The sequence below is a fragment of the Lutra lutra genome, chromosome 3 (assembly GCF_902655055.1).
Source record: "Lutra lutra chromosome 3, mLutLut1.2, whole genome shotgun sequence".
Lineage (NCBI taxonomy): Eukaryota > Metazoa > Chordata > Mammalia > Carnivora > Mustelidae > Lutra > Lutra lutra.
In genome coordinates, this window is record NC_062280.1 from 43,530,770 (window position 1) to 43,555,804 (window position 25,035).

Sequence of the window (25,035 nt, forward strand, 5' to 3'; positions counted from 1 at the left end):
GAGCTGTGATTTATGTCATAAGCTCGCTGTGAAACCTTTGCCTCAGTAATTCTGAGCTCCGTGGGTGTCTCTTTACATCTATTTAAAGCACGGCTGTTGCCCACGGACGGCGTGCTCTGTGACATTCCCCGGTGCCTCTGTGTACGCCCCGCCACGGCGCTGAGTCTTGCCGGCAGAGCGTCTTTGTGGCTTGGTTCAGTGTTTGCTGCGCACTCCACGAGTCTGCTGAGCAGTCGGGTCTGTCCCTTTGATGCCCTGCGTGGTGATTAGACCCCTTCCCTGGTGGACCACTTGCAGGGGCCTGGGGGGAGGGACGGGCTGCTGCCTGATTTCCAGAGTTCGCTGTGTTTGTCCTGGGCAAGGCTAGAACAAACGCGGCCACCTGCATCTGTTTACAGGATTCCCAGTGTGGCGGTCAGTGTGTTCCCCTTTGAAACCCGCTCCAGACCTGAGCGCCAGGGGCTGGTGGCTGTGGACCCCATCGGCACTCCTCTGTGGGGTGGCCCCTAGAGGTGTGGGGGATCTCAGCACGAAGAAGTCACATCCCAGTTTCCAAAGATCTAACCCGCGGGGGCACTGGCCCTGGAGTTGCTGGAGCTCACTTCATTCATTCAACAAACACTGATGGAGGAATTGCCCTGCGGCACTGTGCTCACTGTGGGGTGGGGGAGACAAGGTGGCAATGCTTTTTTGTGAACACCTCCAAGTGTTAAGCTTTCTCAAGAAAGCTCCAATCCCTTCCCAGATGGTGTGAAATGGCTGAGAGATCTATTGTCACTTTTAGGAGCCAAGCGCTTCTCATGGCTTCTTGGTCGTTGCTGTATAATGGCCTCCGAGTTCAAACCTGCCTGAAGCTTGCCCCCCACGCCCCTCGCCCCCCACCTCAGTGGCCATACTCTAGTCTCATGTGGCTGGCGAAGCATGGGGGAATCCCAGGAGGGGGCCCTTGGGGGCCTAGGAGGGAGACATTGTGCCTTCTCCTGCATCTCGAAGCGAAGATAGGGTAATTCTTAGAGCTCTGAAGACAGAGTTCAGGTGCTGGAGGTCCTGTCCCCAGGGATGATGTCCGTGAGGCTGCACCCAGGACTTGGAAACCTACAGAGATCACTCAGATCGTATGAATCCCAGGCTAACAAAGGATTACGACTCATCACTACTGAACTATATTGACTTTTATCTTTTAAAGAACTTGCCCCCAAATATTTTTCACTTTTGGCCTATGCGTAAGGACATTTATTTTGTTCTGTTTGTTTCTTGTTCCTTCTTTATGCAGTTTCATGCCAGGAAGGGTGAAGTGAGCTTCTTGGTTTAATGCAAACATGGTGTGACCCGGAGGGGCAGCAGGGATGTCCTGTTCCCATTGCATTGGCTGACAAACTAAGATCGCTAATACGGGGACACATTGCAATGTAAATGATGACTATGAAAGGTAAGTGGTACGGAATATGGAAATGCCGGTGCTCCCTTTCAAGAGCCTGTCATATTGAAATTCTACATTAGTGGAGTGCCATGGAGAACAATTCAAAGACACTGTGAGAGGTAGGGGAAGAACCTTGTCACAGTGCTGGTGAGGTAAGGACACACTGAGGGAGTTATGTGGGTGGAATTTCCTCTCTTTCACCTATGTTTTAGTAGACACAAGCGTTACTCTGAATGCAATGTTGGCATTTGAGAGAGATGTGTGGATTTCACTATTTCAGACCATCTAGAGTGCTGTCCTCTTAAAAGTAGAAGCTTTTCAGCTATTTGTTCAAAACATACCCAGCCAAAGTGTGTCTCCTGCATATGATCAGTGAGTCTGGGGATAATTTTTAAGTCGAACACTCTCAATTTATACCTAATGGAATGACTTCCTTTCAATGGAGTCTTTTTAGGAGGACAAACCCTTATTCCAACCAATATTTGGGGGACCTTCCTTTTGGAAATATTTTCCATCTTCTAAGTGCTTTCTTTAATGGGCAATCCTTACCCTTTATCTTTGTCATTTCATGGTAGATCTGATACGAGGAAAAAGTGACAGGCTGCTTCAGAGTCAAGTCTGCAACTTGGGGCTGAGACCTCAACACAGCCCTAACCCTGAACGGGGCATTTCACCTGGCTGAAACCCAGGTGGGAGAACCTCATGGGCCTGGGTCACGTGCCTGGCGTATTTCGCAGGAGTGTGGTGTGGACTGAATGTCAGGTATTTGCGGACGTGTCAAGTGCTTTCATTCAAGTCATTACTAAGGTAGGTAGCCAGATTGGGTATTTCATTTTATATCGAATACTGGACGGACTTTCATTGTTTATCAATTAGATAAGCTGCCAAAACATTTTGAGCCATGAGGGCGCCATCCAACTAAGTGTCCTGCGTCCCCAGTTTATTTAAAAACAACTATATTTAAGTTGGCTCTGCACCCAATGTGACGCTTGAACTCACAATCCGGGGATTAAGAGTTGCAAGCTCCACCCAAGGAGCCAGCCAGGCGCCCAGGCAACTGAATTTTCTAGGGACTGGCTTAGGGACACTTGCCCTTCCAAGTGTGGCCCCAAGTCTAGCAGACCCCGCCTCACCAGGGAGAGCTGCATTCCCCTACCTCCCGCACCCGGGGAATCAGAAGCTGCAATCCCTACAAGTTCGCAGGCGCAGCTAGCCCCCAGCTGCAGGCCGGTCCCGGGGCCCTCTTACCTTGGGGAAGGCGTCGGGCCACACGGCGGGGGAGCCGTGGTTGAGCAGCTCCTGCACCGTGCGCTGCGGGCCGGGCTCAGGAGCGCAGGCGGCCGTCTGCAGCGCGCGGGCCAGCGGCGAGGCCCCGCCGTAGTCGAGCGCGCCCGCGTCAGCGCCGTGTCGCAGCAGGAGGCGCGCCAGCCCCGGGCACGCGTGGCCGCAGGCCTTGTGCAGCGGGCTGCGCTCGTCCTCGTCGCGCGCGTCCGCCGCCGCCCCGCGCCGCAGCAGGAGCGCGCACAGGCGCAGGCGGCGCGCGTGCTCGTCGGGCCGCCGCGCCGCGCCGCACGCCGCGCTCAGGGGCGTCTCGCCGCGCCCGTTCCTCGTGTCCACGCGCGCGCCGCAACCCAGGTAGAGACACGCGTGCTCGTCCAGGCCGCGCTGCGCCGCCACGTGCAGCGGCGTGTCCCCGCCCGCGCCGCCCGCGCAGTGCACCGAGGCGCCGTGCTCCAGCAGCGCTTGCGCGCACCTGTGGGGAGGCCAAGGCGGGTCACCGCGAGGCCGAGGTGCGCGACCCCCTCTAGGGCCCCAGCTGGCGGACCCCCACCCCCGCGGCCAGATGCTCCCTGATCGCCACTGCCACCCCTCCACCCCTCCAGTCCTCTACCCCTGGGGCAGGTTGGCTCCGTGGAAAGCAGGGGCGGCTCTGAGCTCAGCATATCCGTACCCAGGCTCTGGGAGGTCAGACTGAGCTGAGGGGAGGAAGTGAGAGTCTGGCCGACCCTGGGGCTTATAAGTGGTGGAGGTAGCTGGAAGGTTTCCGAAGAAGCCATGTGCAGAGTAGGACCTTATGAGGAATTTGTAACTGCTTGGTGCTGCTTGGGAAGGTAATGTGGTTCAAATGGCAGTGCTCGAAGCACTAATTACCTGGGCTCTTCTTTGTCATAGCTGCCAATCACAGAGGGCCTGGGAGTCCTGGTTCTAACGAGGGTCCTTTAGACCATCAGGCTCTTTCTCAGTCTCTGCTGTAAACTGTTCATCTTTGGTGATGGTGTGAGGCAAGGCTTGCCTTGCTCCCACAGAGGGACTCTATGCATCCTTCAAGGCACTGACACCGATTGGTTCTGGGGTATCCTCAGACAGGGCTAGAAGAAGGAGTAGAGCATATAGCCATCCCTAACTAGGGGGATCCCTTTGTTTCAATCTGACTTTCCTTGGAGACTGTGAATCTTGGCTGGGCCCATCTGGGTACAGACCCCAGTGGTCTCCTGAGGGGGGCGGTGTCCTAGATTCCTGTGGGACACTGTGGTCTCCCTCAGAGGTGGGAGTTCTCTGCTGCCTCCCAGTCCACCAGCTGATCCCAAAGTGTCCTCTTCCTCAAACACCAGTGCTTCTCGGGACAGCGGCTTCCTCAGAGCCTCTTGGCACCTGGGGGAATGCCACACACCTACCTAAGGGCAGATGGCACGCTGCTGACTGGGCTAGGGTCATGCTGGGCCTTGGGCCTCGGACCCCGGTGGGAAACTCTCGGCTGAAAGCAGGAGGCCAGTCTCACAGCCTCTCCACCACGGGGCTGGCCCTTGTCCTCTATGGGCACTCCTAAAACACCAGCCCCACTGCAAACCCGTGCTCCTGGTCTGGACAAGCTGTGAATGTGTTTGCCTTGCCCAGGGAGCTTTTGGCCTTTCTAGCTCGTCCATGCCTGTCAGTCCCCTTCTCATCTCCGCCCTGCTCAGACTTGGGTTGTAGGCCCCTCATCTCTCAGCCCTTCCTGGCCGTCTTCCTTCCTGAGTGGCACTGTGGTCACTCTTCTCAGCATCCCAGCCCCTGGAACTGAGGGCATGTGGCCATCCCTCACACCAAATGTGGCTCGTGAGCCTCTGCTCCCTCTCTGTTTCCTGTGTCCTCTCCGTCCGCCTTCTGGTCCTGCTTTATTCTGAGCTCTGGCTCTCTCAGGAGCGGCCACCCATCCTGCTTTCTGCCCACGAGTCCATCCTGACTGCCACTGGGGTCTGTTTCTGCAACGATTGTTCTGTCCTTTCCACATGTGCCTGGGGGAGGGAGTCCCCTCTCCATCGTCTGCCCCCAAATTTAACCCTCTTCAGCCTCCCTGTCTTGTTCTGTAAGTTATTGGCTCTTTGCCTTTTCCTTGTCACCCGGCTGCCCTGCATTTCAACTGGTCACTTGGCCCCATGGACTCCTACTCGTTCATCATCACCGGAAATGCTTCTTCCTTCTGCTCCCACCGTCACCGCCCTGTGTGGAGGCCCACATCATTTCTAACTGAGCTTTAGCTGAGGACTCCTTCTCTGCCCCCTGCTCTAATCGAGCAAGCTCCATACCACCCAGAAAGAGCCTCTCCAGTGTGACTCAGCCATGTGCCAGCTGAAACCCCGAGGGCTCCTCCTGCCTGCTGCACGGAGCCTGTGCTCGTTTCCCCCTCAGACACAGGACGCGGTCTGACCCAGCTCCCACTGGCCTTGCGGCTTTAATTCCTGGAGCTCCAGCCTGTGTCTCAACCCTGCCTGGCTAGGTGCGGTTCTTAGAACACACCTGCTGTGTCGTGCCCTCATGCCTTCTGCATGCGGCTCCTTCGTGGGGGTGGTGCACACATTCCTCACTTCCCCTCCTCTTCATCTGCGATGCCTTCCCAGCACCACCAGCAGAGGGTTACCCCCCTGTGTTGTCACCATATACCACATACATGAAGTGCTCGGGGAATTGCATTTATCACACCAAGTTTCAAACGTGCATTAGCACGTCTGACTCCTCTTTTAAGACGGGTGGCTCCCTGAGTGTAGAAATGGGGTTTTATTGGTGTCTGTGCCTCAGTGCCCACGGCAGAGCTAGCCCGCTGTGGGTATTCCCTGAAATTCAACATGTCGCACCAACACATCTGCTTAATGACTGTTTTTCAGCTCTCCTTTCTGTGGTGGCTCTTTTTCCTGTTATTTACCTGGCTGGGGCTCCGAAGGAGATCCCCCAACGAGGGTTTCCAGGCTTTGAAGTGGCTTCTGTCCTTCCGTCCCATTCGTGTCTCTACCCCGGGTCCCTCAGTATTTTTTAATTCTGTCTCTCTAGTTCTCTAGCCTCCCGACAGCAGTATCTGGAGAAGTAGTTTGTCTTGGGGGGAAGAATCTTTACAAACAAGTACAGTTTAATGTGAAATGTCCTCCGGGACAATAACCAGCTAAGAGAGGATGCAAATTTCACAATCAGTGTTTCACATTTGCTTCCTCCTTGCCTCTCTGGGAGGCATTTTGAACATTTTGAGCAGTGCAGCAGGAGGTGAGAAATCAAGGGTTCTGTCTCATTTTGTCCCTGAGCCTGTGTGTGCTCACAAACAATCACAAGACATTTTCTTTTACTATTTTTTTTTTTTTTAAAGCAGCCTAGCTTTTCCAAAGAGGTCCACGGGGAAATACAGCCGGGCCTCTTTCCCCCATCCAGGGCTTCACCGGCGGAGGGCCAGGTTGCTGTTCGCAACAAGGATACCCTTTAGAAGAACGAGGGCACCGGCCCACCCTCTGGAGGGCTGCAGGTGCCCTTTTTCGTTTTTAATGAAGAGCTTCTAATTGGCTAAACCTTGGCACTTCCTTCGAGCAGGTAATGATGTAACTTGCAGACCACAGGCACGAGAGAAACGACACAAACAATTGACTGAGGCAGATCTAGCTGGCACACACTGAGCAGTCATCAAAAATGAAGGTGTGGGAGCCTATTTAATGACACGGAAAGCTATTTGCAGTGGTTATGTGAAAAGATTAGGTACAAAATAGCACTGAGCAGTCTTGTGTGTGTGTTTTTTGTTTTTTTGTTTTTTTTTTAAAGCAGAGATGCATAGGCATCGATCGCAAGCAAGCCTGGAAGTAGGCTGATGTCTGTTTACGTATGGCTGATGGGGTGAGGGGTGTTCTGATTTCCTTTTTGCTTGCCTATGTTTTCAAAATTTGCATAATGAATCAGAGTTACCATTTGAGAAGGGAGCAAGAGAGGCTGATAATAACAGACCCGTCCCCTGCCGGCTGTTGGCAACAGTTCCTGGATTCTAAGAATGTCAGCTGAGCTTTCCAGGTTCCCAGAATGAGCTCAGAGTTTCCATGGCTCTGTCCAAGTCCAAGCTGCGCTTCATAGAAAGTATGTATGGCCGTACCCCCGAGAAGGTGAGCCTGAAGGCGGGCAGGGGTGGTGATAAGCAGAGTGGTAAGTGATAACTGTCTTGGGGACCTCCTAGACCTGACCTTGTAGGTGTCAAGTTCTCCAGCGGAAGAAGAAATAGCCCAGGGAGGAAAGCCCCACCCAAGGTTTTGCACAACTGTGTGGGCAACTCAGCTTTGGCCGAGTCCTTTCCTCGGAGGTAGGTTTTGTGAGTAGGTTTCCTGCTATCCTGATAGGCAGGCAAGTCAGGAAGGCCTGGGGCCAGTGTCCAACGGTCACTGTCAGGGACCAAGGCTACATTTCCATGTAAGCATGTCAGAACGACTTGTCTCTGTCTTATAGGGATTAAGGAGACACTGTGTGTCTGAACAGCCTCTGATCCAAAGCAGCTGGGGTGAACACTAACAACCCCCTCCCTCTTCTCCATCCTTGATAGTGATCATGGTGACAAGGGCCCGAGGTTCATAATACGCAGAAAGTTACTTGAGCCAAAAAGCAGGAGTTAATAAAGATGAGCCCACCAAGGGCTATTGAATCAGTGTCATTTTAACTTATTTCTAAGTGGGGAAGTAGGGTTCTGAGCCCACATCCCACACATGGCTCCCATCTACCTTCCAGCATCTTCCCGAGGCCCCACCTGGTTCCCTCCCAGGTGCGGAAGCCCACACCAATCCTTCAGCCCGGGCTTTTCTGCTGTTTCCTCACTCCCTTGACACCACCTGCCAAGCCTCCCCGCATCCCATGGGATAATGCCTGCTCAAGGCTTTCCTTCTTTCATCCTCCCTCCTCCTTATTACTTGGTTTCCACAAAGTCCTCTACAGTGGGATTTCCCAGCCTCTGGACCTGAGCTGAGAGGTCCCCAGTACTTGATTTTTAAATTTATTTTTAAAAAATGTTGTCTGCGGTTTTGCAACAAATCTACACCATGGGCAGAATTTGCAGGTGGGGAAATTGAGGCTTAAAAGACCAGTGACTTGCATAAGACCATACAGCCAAGGACTTCCTCCTCTGGCTCCAAAGCTCTGTCACTTCACCCACCTGCTGCCTCTTCCCACTGGTATCATCTCTTACTCTGAGTCAGGAGTGCAAGGCATTTTCCATAAGTTATTTCTGGACTTTTCTGCCAGTGGTTCATGCATTCGCTCATTCATTCAGTAAGCGGGGAACACCGTCTGTGCTGTGTTCAGTACCGCCCTCAAAGCAGGGAGAAGTGTGTCTTGTCTAAGCACGTCACAGGAATTTCTGGAAAGACTGAAGGCAGGACCCAGAAGGCAGGACAAAGCAGGGGAGTTCACCGGCCTTGGGGACTTGGTGCTACGGGGCAGGTGACAGCATCCTGCTTCTCACCCAGTCGTGCCAGCAGCTCTGCATGAAAGATCTCATTCTTCCCAGCTGGACTCAGTTTTCGAGGTTTGGGCAAGGATCTCAAGGGTTACGTGGGAGATGACGGTGAACCCACAGCCAGTACATCGTGCTTGGGAAGGGAGCCCCAGCTATCCCTGGATAATAGCATGACCCAGCAACCACCAAAAACCAGTACTGAGAGAGCAATGCAACCAACAGGGAGAAGGAACTGTTCAAAATCAAATGAAACTTAAGATCCAGAAACCTCACTTAATCTTTCTCGTGGGGAAACAGACACAGCTCCAATGTTCGCATGTTAATCATCTGTCTCCTGAGCAGTGTTTCCTATGGCCGGAGGTCGCCAGGTTCCTTGAATAAGCCTGACTGCCCTTCCCCATTCTCCTTCCATGACTGTTGTCCAGTCCCCCTGACAGTCAGAAGGGATTTCACACTGGTTGATGTGCACAGTGAGTGTTATGAACCAGTCTTTTTGGATCATCGTTGCTACTATGTTTCCTTTTCAGAGCTGACATGCCTGGTGATGGGCTGGGGACGGGTCCCTGGGGCAAGGTGGCTGGAGCCCCAATGCTGGGTCCCTTGGTGGGGGCTGGAAGCCATCATTTGAGCTGTGGGCAAGTGCCAGCCTATGGGAGGCAGGGGACATGGGGGAGTGACTGAGAGGAAAATACAGCCATGTTTTCTAATGAAGCCATTGCAAGAAGTTTCCCTCCTGTGGATAGACTCCCCAGCTGGCTCTGAATGAAGGACGGGGAAGTCACTGCCCTAAGACTTTGATGGAGGAGCAGTTCCACTTTATTTCCCTGGACCTTCTGCTGAGGCTCTCCTTTGGGGACCTGCCACCCACCCCTTTCTGTTTGTGGTTTCTTCTTCTCTTTCTTCAGGGATGGTAAACTGTGAGACTAAACAGGCATACATGTTTACAACTGAAATGGCTGATGTGCATGGACAAATCCGTAAGGGTAGGGGGAAGATTGAGAGAGCAATCGGCCGGCCATTTCCATCCTTATGGTTTCTCTCGGAGCAATGGCCATCACTTACATTTTTTTCCTGAAGTGATCGATGGCTGTGGCTGGTGATGATATTTTGGGCAGAGTCTCCCCAGATTGCAAGTGAAACCCTGCATTTTGGCGAACTGGGAAATGATTTAAGGAACAAACTGAGAATTCTGCTTCGCTTGCCCCTGAAGTAGTACCTGACTTTCTAGAAGCTTCACTAGTGTCCCTTCCTCAACAAGAAATAGACAACCCCTCTCTCCTCCCAATACACTGGATGAAAAGGAAGACCCAGAATCATCAGAATGGTGAGCAAAATGAAGAATGAACAAAAGAAGAAAGCAAGACTTGACTCCCTTTTAAAGCGGGTGTAGGGATAAGTTGGGGGGGGGGGCTTTGAATTGGATGAGAGAAAAGTTTTATGTAGGTATGCATGCTTGAATGCCTGTATGTATGGATTTTTAAGGTGAGGGAAATTTTACAGACAGAGGAATGCACTGGTCTTAAGACTACCGTTGTATAAATTTTGACAAAGGAATACACTTGTATAAGTAACATCCAAATCAAGATGTCAAATGTTTCTATCATCCAAGAAGTTCCCTTGTGTTTGTTATGTGTCAGTCATCACCCCCATAGACAACCACTCTTCTGATTTCTCTCATGATTTAGTTTTGTCTTTTCTAGAATTTTCTCCTTTTTGGTGTCTGACGTCTTTTGCTCAGCGTAATGTCCGCGGCGTTCATCCCTATTGTTGCATGCATGAGTCACATTTTTATTTCAGAGTCATGTTTAATTGTATGGATATGCCACACTTTTCAAATTCCTTCTTCTATTGAGAGTGATGGTCACTTGAGTTTTTCTGTTTTTTGGCTATTATGAATAAAGCTGCTATGAACATTTATTTTTTAAAGATTTAATTTATTTATTTGAGAGAGAGAGAGCATGAGCAGGGAGAGTAGCAGAGGGAGAGGGGGAAGCAGGCTCCCCACGGAGCAGGGAGCCCAATGCAGGACTCGATCCCAGGACCTTGGGATCATGACCTGAGCTGAAGGCAGATGCCTAATCAACACCCTGCTATAAACATCTTTGTGTTAGTCTTCTTGAGGGCATATTTTCTGATTTCTCTTGGGGAAATATCTAGAAGTAGAATTGCTGGCAGGTGTGTAGTTGATATTTAATATACATTTAATGTATATAAATGGCCAACATTTTTGGAAGTGATTATATTATTACACACTCCCAACAACAGTGTACATGAGTTGTGGTTGTTCTGAATTTTTCCTGATGTTCAGTATTTCTCAGTGTTTTTGATCTTAGACATTCTAATGGGTGTGAAAGAGTGAATTTTTCCTCGTGGCCTCAATTTGCATTTCCCAGATGGCTAATGATGTTGAGCACCTTTTCATTGGCTTATTGGCCATTTATATAACTTTCTGGAAGTGTCTGATCAAGGCTTGTACCCTGAGGGTAAAGGTTTGATTTGGCCTGCATTACCTCTTTTCCTTCCTGATGATGAGTTATAGATGTTCAAATAGGACTTGGCAAGTGACCAGAAAGCTGACAAATCTGCCTGAGAGGCCATCCAGGGTTGGTGGGAAGGGGCGTAAACCTGGGATAGTTCATGTCTGAAAGGTGGTGACTAGATAGAGTTTTTTGAAAAGAACTTAGGTGAACAAGGGAGAGGTGATCTTTCAGCATTGGCCTTTCTTACAACACTTGGCTTTTGGCAATTTCCACCGTGTGCCACCTTACTAGCAAAACATGGGTCCTTGAAGAGGCTCAGTTTCCTGATCTGCAGACTGGGGATACCATGCCTTGCAGGTCTGCTGGAGGACTATGGGAATTAAGACCCTTGCAAGTGCTCAGGAATGTGTGAAGTTCTGCAAATAATCAAATCACCTGATGGGGGCAGCCCCTCCCTGACACCTTGCTCTTTAATACCCTTCTGATGCCTCAAACACCTGTTGGATCAGGCCATGTTTTCTCCCCTCAAAAAAATCACTCACTCATTTAGGGTGTGGAAAGTGTGGACAGTTTTCTGGATTATGTATCAGTGCCTGAAAGCCTGGCTCCTTAGGCAGGTAACTCTTCTGTTATTCGGTGGAGACTTTGGGGTTGGTGTGGGGACTTTGAACAGTTATCCATGCTTGAACCTGACCAGAGAGTGCCTTTCTTGCCTCAGGAAACCTAATACCCTCTTTCTCTCTGCTTGGATTTCAGCCTGTCTGGTCTGAACCAGAAAAGCATTGTCCAGTGATTTTCTTCAGTGATTTTTAAGGTAATTAGCTCCTTTCAGATGTCTAACTCTGGCTTATGAATTATATTTTATTAAGTCAAATTAATCCAGCTGGGACAAAAAAAGTTAACATGCATGCTTTTTACTAGTATGTTCATGAAGAAGAGAGTCCTCCTCACTTCTATTTAAGTCCAGATAACTTTACATGAAAAAAAGAATCAGGACTCTACTAATTCTTTTCTCATTTTAATTATTTCAGAATTTTAAAAAGGGTCAAGGAGAAGAGCCTGATAATAAATAGGGCGAGGCTGACATGCAGGCTACTAACGTGAAGAGAGTAACTTTACTGGAACTTTTCTTTTTGGGAAAATCTCTTCAAAAGGCTCCTAGATTAAAGCTTCGATATCCCTTTTAGTGTGTTGAATTCTGAATTCTGAAGCTTGCTGGTTGGAAAGAAGCACAGATAATTTTTCTTTTTTAATCCCAGGAACTCAGAGACTCAAAGGTTTTAAAGTCTTGCACCCTTGGTGAATTGCTGACTAAAAGGGGTTGGAGCAGAAGTGGGTCCCTAGGTGTGGAGACCATTGTCATCAAGAGTAAGAAGAAAATGAAATGGCTCTGTATGTAGGTCAACGACCCCCTCTCTACTGTAAGGTAAAAAAATTAAGGATGACCTAAAATCTACTATGTATAAAAGATTCTGGAGAAAGTAGCTCTTTCTTGTCAAAGTGATAATATGTTTATACTACCTGAAGACAGACCTCCTCGGAGTCTAACTTTAGGGGAACTCTATAGAGCTGAAAAGCTGTGGTCGAAACCCCAAGCCCTTTCTGACATCTATTACCTTTTTATCCTTCAAGGTAGTGGCTATGTTATTGTAGAGGTGTTCAATGGAATCCACCAGCATTTCCCATTATAATCATGGATATTGAAGGGATTCTAAGTCAGCTGTTGCATAGTTCAGCCTGAACTTCTGGGATATTCATCACTTATCTCAAACTTTCCCCTACTAACCAGGATTTAAATAAGTCAAGACTGTCAAATGAAAGCACCAGGGGGAAAGATTCACATTGAGAGACATGTAGAGGCAGAAGACAAATGAGAAGAAGAAAAGGAGGAGAAATGAAGACAAAAGAAAGGAGATTTAAAAAGCTCCCCATTAATTCAAAAGCATTTTAAAAAGTCCCTATTAAACAATGTTCTGGACCTGTATGATTCCTAAAAAACCAGCTCAAGCCAGGAAATTAGTTTCTATCACACAGTGTATAGCTCTGGTGGTCTGTGTACATCTCAGCTCTTTATGATATCCAAATGTGAGCTTGTTGGCTTATTGGAAGAGCTGTTGAAGGGATTCACAATAATTTGTACTCTGAGTAGGTGTTTCTATCTCCTTTCTTAGTAAAGAGCAGTATTTTTCTAATATTGTAAAATGGGAGGTTGGAGCCTAGGGTGTGAAGCCAACTTGGTTTTAAAAACTCTTTTTAGTTTAAAACTTAATTTTAGATTTACAGAAGAGTTGCAAAGGTAGCACAGAGAATTTCCAAATGCCTCTCACCCAGCTTCCCCTAAAGTTGAACTAGAAAGTGGAGAATGCCTACAGCTGAGGACAGAAATGGATCATAAGGTCTGAACTTACCAACATGATTGGAAAACACTGAACTGCTTGACCTCTCAATGGACCTCTGGGCTCCCAGATGGGGGCTCTGTGAAGAGATCCTAGGCAGAGAGCAGGGGACTCTCTGAATTGAGGAGCGGGATCTAGGAGTCTGGGGAGGCCAAGGCAGGTGGCATTTGCAAGGCTAAGTACTGGGCAGGGGTGTCTTCACAGAGAAAAAATCTCTGCAGGGGGTCCCCTTGAATATGCATTTGATTACTGGTTAGTGTATGTGTGTGAAGGAACTGCTCATGACTGGGGAAATAGCACCCCCCCCCCCCCGAAAGTGTTAGAGGATATTATGCCCATAGCATGTACAGGTTCAGGAATAGTGCCTGTCTCAACAACCAGAGTGTAAAATCTCATAAATAATGGGACATGGATTGGAGTACTAAGAAGAGTGTTGTCTCAGTAGTGGGGAAAAATTAACCTTAGACTAAATACTGCTCTGATCAAGACCCAAAAATGTTATAAAGTATTTCTAAGTAACTTTATATTCCAGAGCAGAGATCAAGAATATTGATAGGGATACAAAAATACCCAGCACCCAGTGAAATAAAAGGGGAAAAAAAAACACCTCAGTCAATTAAAACTGACCTAGATGATAGACTTAGTAGATAGGTAAACAGTTACTACAATGGTTACCATATATTTGAGAAGCTAGAGGAAGGACAAAGCATATTAAGTAAATGTGGGGGAAGATAATAAAAGAAACCCAAGATTGGACTTCTAAAGTTGAAAACCATGACTGAGATGAAAAATACACTGGATGGGAATAATGGTAGATCAGGTATTTTAGAACAAAAGATAAGTACAGAAGAAAAAAGTGAACAAAGCATGGGTAAGCTGTGCAACCTCAAATGGTGTCACATACCTGTAATTGGAGTCCCTGAAAGGGAGGAGGGGATCGTACAGAAAAAAATGTGAAGAAATAATTGACAAAATTTTTCCAGATATGATGCAAAGTATAAGCCCATAGATCCAAGAAACTCACTGAATCTTAAGGATAAGAATCATGAACATCAAAACACATTATTATCAAATTTCTTAAATCAGTGATAAGGAGAAAAGATTTAAGCTAGGGAAAGGACATTATTACAGAAGAACAAAGATAAAGAAGACAGATTTCTCATTGAAAAATGCAAGTTTAGAGATAATGGAGCTGTCTAAAACACTGAAGGAAAAAAACTCTGCCAACTCAGAATTCTCTACCTAAGAAAGTATCTTTCAAACACTCAGGTGAAATAAAGATGTTTTCAAACACACAGACACTGAAAGGATTCATCACCAGCATATCTTCACTCAAAAAAATATTTTAAAAAAGTCCTTCAGGCAGAAAGAAAATGATACTAGATGAAATCTTTGATCTATACAAAAGGATGAAGGAAACTGGAAATAGGAACTCCCTGGGTAAGCATAAACACTTTTTTCTTATTTTTTCAATATATTTGAAAATTATTGACTAGTTGAACAAAACTTTAACAACTTATTGTGGGAGTTGTATGTAGAAGTAAAATGTGTGATACCAATAGCACAAAGGCTAGGAGGAGAGAAATGGAAGTATATTGTTGTACTATATGTGAGGTAGTATGGTATTACTTGAGAGCAAACTGATAAAGCAAAGATGTATCCTATAAACCAAAGCAACTACTAAAATAACACAACAAAATGTTGTATAGGATAAGCTAAAACAGGAGATAAATGAGAATCACAAAAAATCCTCACCTTTAAAAAAATAAGATTTTATTTATTTATTTTTTTATTTGAGTGAGAGAAAGAGAGAGAGCACGAGCAAGAAAGATAGACAGAAGGCAGAAGGAGAAGCAGACTCCCCACTAAGCAGGGAGTCCAATGTGGGACTTGATCCCAGGACCCCAGGATGATGACCTGAGAAAAAGACAGATGCTTAATTCACTGAGCCACTCAGGTGCCCCCACCCCCCAAATCCTCAATTAATACGGAAGAAGGTAGAAAAAAGGAAGATAAAGAGAACAAAGAATGGATAGAAAAAAATAGCAAGATGTTTGATTTGAACTTAGCCATGTCAAAATCACATTAGATGTAAATGATTTAAGCATCCAATTAAAAGGCAGAGACTATCAGACCAGATTTAAAGAAAGAACCAACTATAAGCTGCCTACAAGAAATCCACTTTAAAAATAAAGACACAAACTGAGGTTGGCCTCCAATCAACTCTAAGCAAGAAACTAAGACCTTCAGGGGTGCCTGGCAGGGGGCACAGTCGGTTAAGCACTGGACTTTTGTTTTTTTCTCAGGTTGTGATGGGGATTGTGAGATGGAGCCCGGTGTTGGGCTCCTTGCTCAGTGTGGAATCTGCTTAAATTTCTTTCTCCCTCTCCCTTTATCCCCCACCCCAACCATTCTCTAAAATAAATAAATAAAGCTTTAAAAAGACCCCTGAGGCCTTCATTCCACAGTCCCTGAGGAACTGAATTCTGCTGATGACCTTATGAGTTTGGCAGCAGATTCTTTTCCAGTTGATTCTCCAGTTGAGACCCTGGGCCTTGATGACATCTTGATTGGAGTCTTGTGAATGACTCTGAAGTACAGAACCCAGCACAGCCATTCCCAAACTTTTCACTCATAGAAATTTTGAGGTAATACATGTGTGTTGTTTCAAGTCTCTAAGTTTGTGGTGATTTTTTTTTTTTTTAAATTAGGATCCAAGCCCAACATGGGGCTTGACCTCATGACCCTGAGATTAAGACCTGAGCTGAAATCAAGAGTTGGGGGCTTAAATGTTTGAGCCACCCAGGTGCCCCTGTGGTGATCTGTTCTGGAGCAGTAGAGAACTAATGCAGATGTTAAAAGATATACTAATGAAAACACTGTTCAGAAGCAATCTATATTAACATCAAACTAGATATTTTAATATGAAACTAAGTAGACTTTATTTTTTAGTTACTTTATTTTATTTTTAAAAGGTTATTTGAGAGAGAGAAAGTGAGAGAGCACAGGGTGGGGAGGGACAAAGGGAGAAGGAGAGAGAATCTCAAGCAGAGTCCACACCAAGGGCAGAACCTGACATGGGGCTTGATTTCACAGTCCTGAGATCAAAACTGAGCAGAGTTGGACACTTAACCCACTGAGCAACCCAGGCACGCCAAGACTAAGTAGATTTTAGAGCAAAGAATATTACATGCCATATGCAACTGATGAATCACTACATATTACCCCTGAACCCAATAATAGACTGTATGTTAACTAACTTGAATTTAAATAAAATCTAAAAAAATTATCTTTTCATAATGATAGAGGTCATTTCTTTAAGAGGACATAACTGCTAAATATCCATGAACCTAATAACAAAGTTTCAAAAGATTTGAAGCAAAAACTGATAGAACTGTAGAGAGAAATAGACAAATCCATGATTGTAGTCAGAGATTTCAAGACCTCTTTTTCCATATCTTGTAAAAGAAAGTGAGCAGAATATCAGTAAGGATATGGAAGACTTAATACTATTTGGCAACTTGACTCAGTTGACATTTATAGAATACTTACCCCCAAACTGTGGAATACAAATTCCTTTCTGGTGTACCTGGAACATTTGCTAAGACCAAATATATTTTGGATAATAAAAGAAGACTCAAATTTAAAAGTACTAAAGTGATACAAAGTAAATTCTTTAATCACATGGAATTAAATTAGAAATCAATACTATAGGTATCTGGAAAATACCCAAATATTTGAAAACTAAATAACACACTTTTAAATAATTATGATTCAAAGGAAAAAAAGAGAAATTAGAAAGAATTTAAGACAAATTGAAAGTGAAAATATGACATTAAAATTCGTGGGATTTAGCTAAAGTAATACATATGGGGACATGTACAGCACCAAAAGCCTATATTAGAAAATTAAAAAAAATTGTCACATCAATGACATTAGTTTCTATTTTCAGAAATTAAAAAAAGGAGAGCAAATGAAATTCAAGATAATTAAAGAATGGAGGGTAATAAAGACCATAGGAGAAGTTAGTGAAATAGAAAACAGTAAAACCAACCAACCAACCAACCAATGAATTAAAAAGCAAGACTGATCAGGGTAGAAAATAAAAGAAACAATATAATGAATTGCAATATCATTAATGAGAGTGATGCTATTACTATAGATTCTATAGATTAAGAGGATAATAAGGAACAACTTATGCCAATAAATTCAGCAATGTTGATGAAAGGGCTGAATCTCTTGAAAGATACAAGCTATCAAAGCTCACTCAAAAGGAAAGAAATATTTTGAGTAACACTATAGCTATTAGAGAAATTGGATTAATAGTTAAAAAGAAAAAAGACAAGGAAGAGACACTTTTCAACTCATTTTTGAGACCAGCATCTCTCTGACACCAAGATCAGATAAACAGATTAACAGAAAAGAAAATTACGGACAAATATCTTTCATGAACATAGATACAGATTAAGTTATTTTTCCACTTAATCAAACCAAAGAATTTATTAAAAAGGATAACACTCATGATTGAGTGTAGTTTATCTCAAGAAGGCAAGGTTGGTTTAACATTTGGAAAACAATCACTGTGAATCACCCTATTAACAGACTGAAAAAACACACCATATAATCATCTCTAAATGTGCAGAAAAGGCATTTAAAAAATCCAATATCCATTCATAATAAAAATGCTCAGGAAGCTAGGAATAGGAGGGAACTCTGTTATCTGAAAAAGTTCATCTACAAAATCCAACATCTAATATCATACTTAATAGGGAAAGACTTAATGCTTTCCTCTAAGATCAGGAATAAGAAAAATTTTTTGCTCTTTACCACTTCTATTCATCATTGCACTGGAGGTTTTAGACAATGCTATAAAACCAGAAAAAGGAATAAAATGCATCAACAGAAAAAGAAATAAAACTCTGTTCATTCAAAGATCACATGGCTGCCCACATAAAAATCTTATGGAATTTCCAATGAGTTACAAGAACAATTAGTGAGTTTAGCAAGGTTGCAAGATACAAGATCAATATGCAAAAAATAAATTATTATTTTATATGATAGCTATGTATGATAAAAATTTAAATTAAAAAATACCATTTATGAAGCACCAAAAAATAAAAAAAATATTTAAGGAGAAATCTGACAAAAACATGGCAGCTCCATATGCTGAAAACTAAGAAACAGCAGAGAGAAATTAAAGAACTAAAGAAATGGAGACCTTGGGGCACCTGGGTGGCTCAGTGGGTTGAGCCTCAGGTCATGATCTCAGGGTCCTGGGATCAAGCCCTGCATCAGACTCTCTGCTCAGCGGGGAGCCTGCTTCCCCCACCCCTTCTCTGCCTGCCTCTCTGCCTACTTGTGATTTCTGTCAAATAAATAAATAAAATCTTAGAAAAGGAAATGGGGAGATTTATTATGTTTGTTATATCAATTCTCCCCAAATTCATAGATTGATCCATAGATTCATAACAATCCCAGTGAAAACCCTGAAGCCTTTTTTATACAAATTGACAAACTAGTTTTAAAATTTATATGGAGGAGCACCTGGGTGGCTCAGTCGTTAAGTGTCTGCCTTGGGCTCGGGTCATGATCCCAGGGTCCTGGGAAGAGCTCCATATCCGGATCTCTGCTGGGGGCGGGGAGCTTGGGGGGGCAGGGGGGGTGGGGGGGTGGGGATCGGGTGGGGGAAGCCTGTTTCTCCCTCTCCTACTCCCCTTGCTGTGTTCCCTCTCTCGCTCTGTCAAATAAATAAATAATAAAATAAAATAAGATAAAATAAAATAAAATAAAATTTGTATGGAAATGCAAAGAGCTAGGATAGCCAAACAACTTTGAAAATGAACAGTGCCTGAGAACTTCTACTACGTGACCTCAAGATCTTCTAGATCTATAATATTCAATACAATGGGGTATCGGTGTTGACACTGACAAGTAGATCAATGAAATATAATATAAATATAAGAAAGGCTCTGCTGTGAAGCCCTGGGAATCTTGCATGTATCCATACAGGCCATGGAAGCAGAAGTCTTGACCCACTACTGATGTAAGTCTTGGCAGGACACTCAGTGATCTTTATGGATGGGAAGCTTGTAAAGTGCTGCTGTAGGGCCAGTGTCCACTTGCTTCACTATCATGAGAGTTTTTCATTATCTTTTGGGTTCTGGTGAGGTTTGGGACTTCCTGCCTTGCCTCCTGAGAACAAAGCTTCAGACTATAGCACCGTTCAGCTGAAGTCTCCAGTTGGCTGCTCAGCAAATGGATATCCTATAACTCACACTGCTAATTATCTGGCTCCTTTCCTTTAGGTGTTGTCCCTCCTGATGTGTAGGAGGAGGCGCTGGCACTTTTGGCTATTCCTCTCTTCATTGTTTCTATAAGTGATAAATGGGCTGAATTTAAGGGTGACTCTTTGGGTCTTTACCAACTGAAACAGTCAGACCTCATCCTGTCCTGTGTGCACATGACAAGAGAGTCCAGAAAGAAACCCACACGTATGTATAGTCAGTTGCTTTTAGATGAAAGTACAAAGGCAATTCAGTGGGGAAAGGAAAGGTTTTTTGCCAAATGGTGCTGGAACAATCGGACATCCACATGCAGAGAAAAAAGCTTTGACCCATACCTCACACCATATCCAGAAATTAACTAAGCATGGGTCGCAGACTTAAATGTAAAATATACAATCATTGCATTTGTAGAGGAAAATGCAAGAGGAAATGTTTGTGACCCTGGGTTAGGCAAAGATTTTTTTTTATATAATAATCTAAAATAATCCCTAAAAGAAAAAAATTGATAAGCTGGATTCCACCAACATTATGAACTGCCGTTCTTCAAAACACACTTTTAAGAGAAGAAAATATAACCCATGGATCAGAAGATAAGATTAACCAATTACATGTCTGGCGAGGAACTTGCAGCCAGCATATACAAAGAAATCTCAAAATTTAAGAAGACAACCCAATTTAAAAACATGGGCACAAGGGGTCAACAGGTTCCTCATTAAAGCAGATCTAGGGAACTCAAATAGGCACATGAAAAGATGCTCAAATCACTTGTCATTAGGGAATTTCAAATCAAAACTACAATAGTATACTTCGACACACCTTTTAGGATGTCCACAATTAAAGGGTGACCGCGCCAAAGGACTCGTGAGGGTGTCAAACAACCGGGACACCATTGGTGGGAGTGTAACGTGGCACAGCCACTTTGGAAACCAGTTTGGCCGTTTCTTAAAAGGTTATCTTTTAATCACATCAGAGCATAGGGGCCAGCCATTCTAATCCCAAGTCTACAGCCAGAAGAAAGGAAAGCATACGCCTGTACAAAGGCTGGCACACAAGTGTCCGTAGCGGCTGTATTTGTAGTAGCCCCAGACTGGAAACAGTCCAGTGTCTTTCAGCGTAGGAATGGATAAACACATGATGGTGTTCCCATACCGCGGAACACCAACTGAGCTAGGAACAGGAGTGAATCATGGATCCATGAAATCGCATGATGAATCTCGAGGTAATTACGTTGCATGAAAGAGATGGGACAAAATACAAAAGTCTGGCAAATTCAGACTAAATTATAGTGGCCAAAAGCAGATCAGTGGGGGTGATGGAAGAGATAGCAGGGGGCAGGGCACCTTGGGATGGGGACGGGTGCGTGGGCTATCTTGATCGTGGGGACGGTTCCACGGATGCATATGTAGGTCTGTATGAGGCAGATCGCACATTTAAAATGCGCAGTTTACGTATGCTGACCACACCTGGGTCAAGCTGCTTAAAAAAATGTGTTGTTGGAATATGGCTCCCTTCAGCCGCTCGGAAGACCCGGCGGTCCTCGTGCCTCTCTGAGTCCCTGTTCTCTCCAGTGATCCTGGGAGGTGGTGCCCCTGCTTCGGTCATAGCCCTCCGCGCCTGCTCTGACCGCGGTGATTTTATTCAATCCTCACCCGGGCGAGAGAAGAAATGATAAGCCCGAGGGCAGGGACGAGAACGTTTTGACTAAAGAAGTGTCAAGATGACAAAATGCAAGCTGAGAAACCCAAGCCTAATTCCTGCGCTCCGACGCTGTGGCACCCCGCCGCCTCTCCCAGGGCGGCGGGGGGGGGGGGGGGGGGCTCGCGGGCCCGCGGGGACGGAGACCCTGCAGCCTCAGCCGCGGGGCCCGACGGGCAGCTGCGGGACTCGCCGAACCCCGGCGCCTGGGCGGGCGGTGGGCTCCGGGCCGCGGCGCCCCTGCAAATGCCGAGCACAGCTCGGCTTCCTGTGGGACTCCGAAGCCCCTCCCGAGGAGCTAACCATTTATGTCACACTGTGACAATTATTCTGCATAAAATTATCATTAAAAACCCTAATTTTTCAGCCTCCAACCCCGCCAGTGGCCTTTTAGCATTCTTCAGCGCCGGCGTCTGCAGGCCTGTGATCACGGCGCTCATTACCTCGGTGTGGGGCCTCCCGCCTCGCGCTCGCAATCAAGCGCTAATTATACCCGCCCGGGGGCCGGGGGCCGGGGGATCGGGGTCCAGGGTCCCGGGCCCTGGGCCCGGAGGAGAATCCAGTACTCTCTGGGGCGTGGCAGGGTCTGGGTCTGGGGTCTTAGGGGTTCCGTCTGAGTCGTGAGGCAGGGGCTGGGGTAGGAGCTCAGGTCGGTGAGGGGTCTGGGGTCTGGGGTTCAGGGTCTGGGTAGGGTGGTGGGGGCAAGGGTAGGGACCAAGGGCGGGTCGCGCGGTCTGGGGTCAGGGCGCAGGGGGTGTCTGAGGCCCGTGGCCGGGCTGGGACCAGTTGGGTTCTGCTGCGGTGTGGGGGAAGGGGGGCAGAGGGTCTGGGGGCGGAGTCCGGAGGTAGGGGTGGCTAGCTGGGCCCCGGAGCGGTGACAGCGGCCCGGGTCCGGATTCCAGGTTGGTTGAAGACGCGGGGTGTGCCCGGGTCATGGGGCATGGTCTGAGGCTAAGTGCTGGGACCGGTCTAGGGGCGGCGGGAGCTCGGAGGCGGGGCCGGGGGCGGAGGGACACGGCCGGCTTCTGGAAGCCCGGCCCAAGTCGGCTCCTGGAAGCCCGGCCCAGGTCGGCTCCAGGTCTGCGGCCGCGGTCTGGGGCCCTGCCCGGCCGCGCATCCTTACCCGAGCGAGGCGGCGGTGCGGCAGAGGTGCAGGGGCGTCAGGCCCTCGGCGCTGAGCAGGTCGGGGTCCGCGCCGTGCTGCAGCAGCAGCTGGGCGCAGGCCGTGTGGCCTCCCAGGCAGGCCTCGTGCAGGGCTCCCTGGCCGCCCGGGCTGGCGTCGGGGTCTGCACCGCGGCTGAGCAGGTGGCGCACGCAGGGGGTGTGGCCGTGGGCCGCAGCGATGCACAGCGGGGTGGTGAGCTCGCGCTTGTACTCTAGGGTCCAGAGGCCTGTGGGAGAGGAGAGGTAAAGTGAATGGAGGAGCGGAGAGTGGGCAGTGTCCACTAAGGACGATGTAGGGTGGAACCATCTCTTAGAATTAGCCACCAGGTGGGCGTGTAGATAAATAAAGATACATATAGACCAAAGAGAGGCATATAAAGACCCAGAGGGCTGGGATGGTGTGGATATCTCCTACCCTAGGGAAACGGAGGTGGGAGGACAAAGGCAGACAGGGGCAGAGAGAACTCTTGAGGGAAAACCAGCGCAGGAAAGTTGGAAGGAGAGTCGCGAGGCCCAGGAGAGGTGGTGCGGAGGAAGGTGGAATAAAATAGAGACGGATAGGGGCCACAACCGAGCCAGAAGGAATGGAGGGTACCGAGAAGCAAGAGGGTCTTGCCAAATATGGGGAGACAGGGGCCTGGGCTAGGATTTGAGGAGTGAAGAGCTGACCCAGTGGGTGGCTGGTGGGAGGATGTAAGCCAGGAATTCACATTTTCCAGGCTCTGAATTCGGGACAGCTTGAAGCAGGAGAGTGAGCTGTGGATTTTTCTGGAATCCAGCTCTCTCTCACTGAACCCCAAACTTATCCCTTTGTCATTAACAGAAGACAGCAGACAGAACAAACTGACCTGCCGAGCCAAGGTTGCTCAAGGAAAGGCCTTACAAAGTTTAGTCCTCTTGGAAGTGCTGGGTTTCAGAGGCTCCCTTTGATGTGGTGTCCACATTCAGCACAATTCTGGTTTGTTTCTTTGCGCTCTTTAGGGTTGTGTGTGTGTGTGCGTGTGTATAGGGTTGCTCTTTCTTGGTGGATGAATGAAGCGGGTGCTATACATTGTACTTGTCTGAAAACTTTGGGCTTTCAAAAGGCCCGTGGAAGGTTGTTAGCGGCCAGGAGCGCTCGTGGAAATGGGGGAAGCAGTCCCCGGTGAATGCACTTCAAGGGACAGGATTTCACATGGCAGGGATGCCTTCTGATAATGATGGAAGAATCGATATCATGGCTGTAATGAGCTGCAGAGGAGACCCTTTTCAGAGGCCACCTCCTTCCTGGGACCCATGCTGAGCCAGTTTTGAAAGACCACTCATAATTACCTACCTGTATGTAGTGAGGAGTTCCAGCCTGCTCTGGGTCCCCAAGGCCCAGCCTGCGTGCTGTTGCCCACTCACTGGGGGATGTGAGGCCTATTGTCCTGGCAGTGGGTGATGGTGGCCAGAGGCCAGCTCCTGGTTTTGACTGTACTCATTTTCCTGAGCTAGGAAGTCTACTCACTGGGTGGGTTGGTGGGCATCTAGGAAGGGGGTACTCCATTCTCCAGGTCACACTAAGTTTCCAGCCCAATTCTGCCCACCCCAGCAGCCCTGTTCACCCACCCTGGATTCCTGAGGCTTCCTGTGGACTGATGGAAGGGGTCTTGGGTGGACCTTTGGCTCAGTGTGGGGTCAGTACCCCTGTCCGGGTCCTGGGAGAAGGTGATAAGCTTCCACAAGGCCTTCAGGAAAACCTGACTTCTGAGGCAGCTGTCTGGATCAGAAAGCTTGCATCCGGTGCCTGTAATCTCCACTCCCACTCCCTGGTCCAGGTTCTGGCACCAGGAGGAACAAGGACATAGGTTTCTCCCCATGTAGTTCATCCCTCCTCAAGCCAACACTCTCCTTGGATTGCGAACTAGAGGAAGCCAGCATTCCATCCTGGATGTACAGAGGTGCTGGGGGACAAGCACTGTGAGCGGGCTAGTGTTACCCCCTTGCCCATGGCCCCCTTCAGGGGGAGCAGTAACTGGCCACCAGCAAGTCCTCACATGAGAGAGGGTGCTGTTCCCAAGCCATGTTTGGTCATTTCTGAGGCTTGGGTGAGCTGCGGGGAAAGCGGAGTGGGTAAGCGGAAAAAAGTAGGGAGTGCAGCCATCCCTAGGGCCACCCACCCTCTCTTCGCAGTCCACATGAGGCCAGAGACCAGCCCTGGCTCTCAGGGCGGCCCCTTCCACTGCAACATTTTATCGCCTTGGTGGCTGGGATGCCCTAAGTTTCTGTGGTTTGGGTGTGCCGTAGAAAACCAGCAGAACTCACGGGGTGGAAAGAGTAAGGCAGAAAAAAGGAAGGAGCCCTTAGATTCAGACCATGGGTTAACATTAATGCTTATTTGAAACTGCAACATTTGGGGGTGGGTGGGTGTGTCCAGGACTGGGAGGCATGGGATTAAAAAAAAAAAAAAAGACATTGATTGAGTGCAAGCAGTTGGCATTCTTGGCCGAATCACCACCCAGCTCCTGGGAGGAATGCCTTTCCCCTGTCTGGGGCAGATGAAGGAGGGGAGGCCCAGAAGGGCTCCAGGACCCCCTGAGCTGGGGGGTGGTGTGACCCAGACTGCAGCTGCCCTTGCCTTCCCTGAAGCCCGTGCCGCCTCACTGTTTGCACCGAGCTGCTTAGCCCTTTGACAATTTGGGGTTTATTTCCTTCTCCCTGGGTGGGGTATAAACGGAATGGTGTCTGTTCTTTGGAAGCTGATCTTCTGCATTCTTTGCCTGCCTGAACCCACAAGTAAGGCACATGGGACATGGGACAGTGGCCATTGACCCACTGACCACAGAGTGTCATATCATTTTGGTCTGGCTGGGCTGCAGTGGCTTCCAACACATGAACCCTTTTGGTAAAT

General features: G+C 47.6%; 1 protein-coding gene across 3 annotated transcripts in view; it reads right to left on the reverse strand.

Moving 5' to 3' along the window:
• Positions 1 to 25,035, reverse strand: part of ASB18 (ankyrin repeat and SOCS box containing 18) — a 63,044-nt gene that overhangs the window by 17,428 nt on the left and 20,581 nt on the right. For all 3 annotated transcript variants that reach the window (XM_047722205.1, XM_047722203.1, XM_047722202.1), the window contains 2 exons: positions 22,123 to 22,390; positions 2,669 to 3,173 (listed from right to left, as the gene is read on the reverse strand). In XM_047722205.1, the coding sequence (XP_047578161.1) occupies positions 2,669 to 3,173; positions 22,123 to 22,390 (773 nt within the window). The remainder of the gene's footprint in view (positions 1 to 2,668; positions 3,174 to 22,122; positions 22,391 to 25,035) is intronic.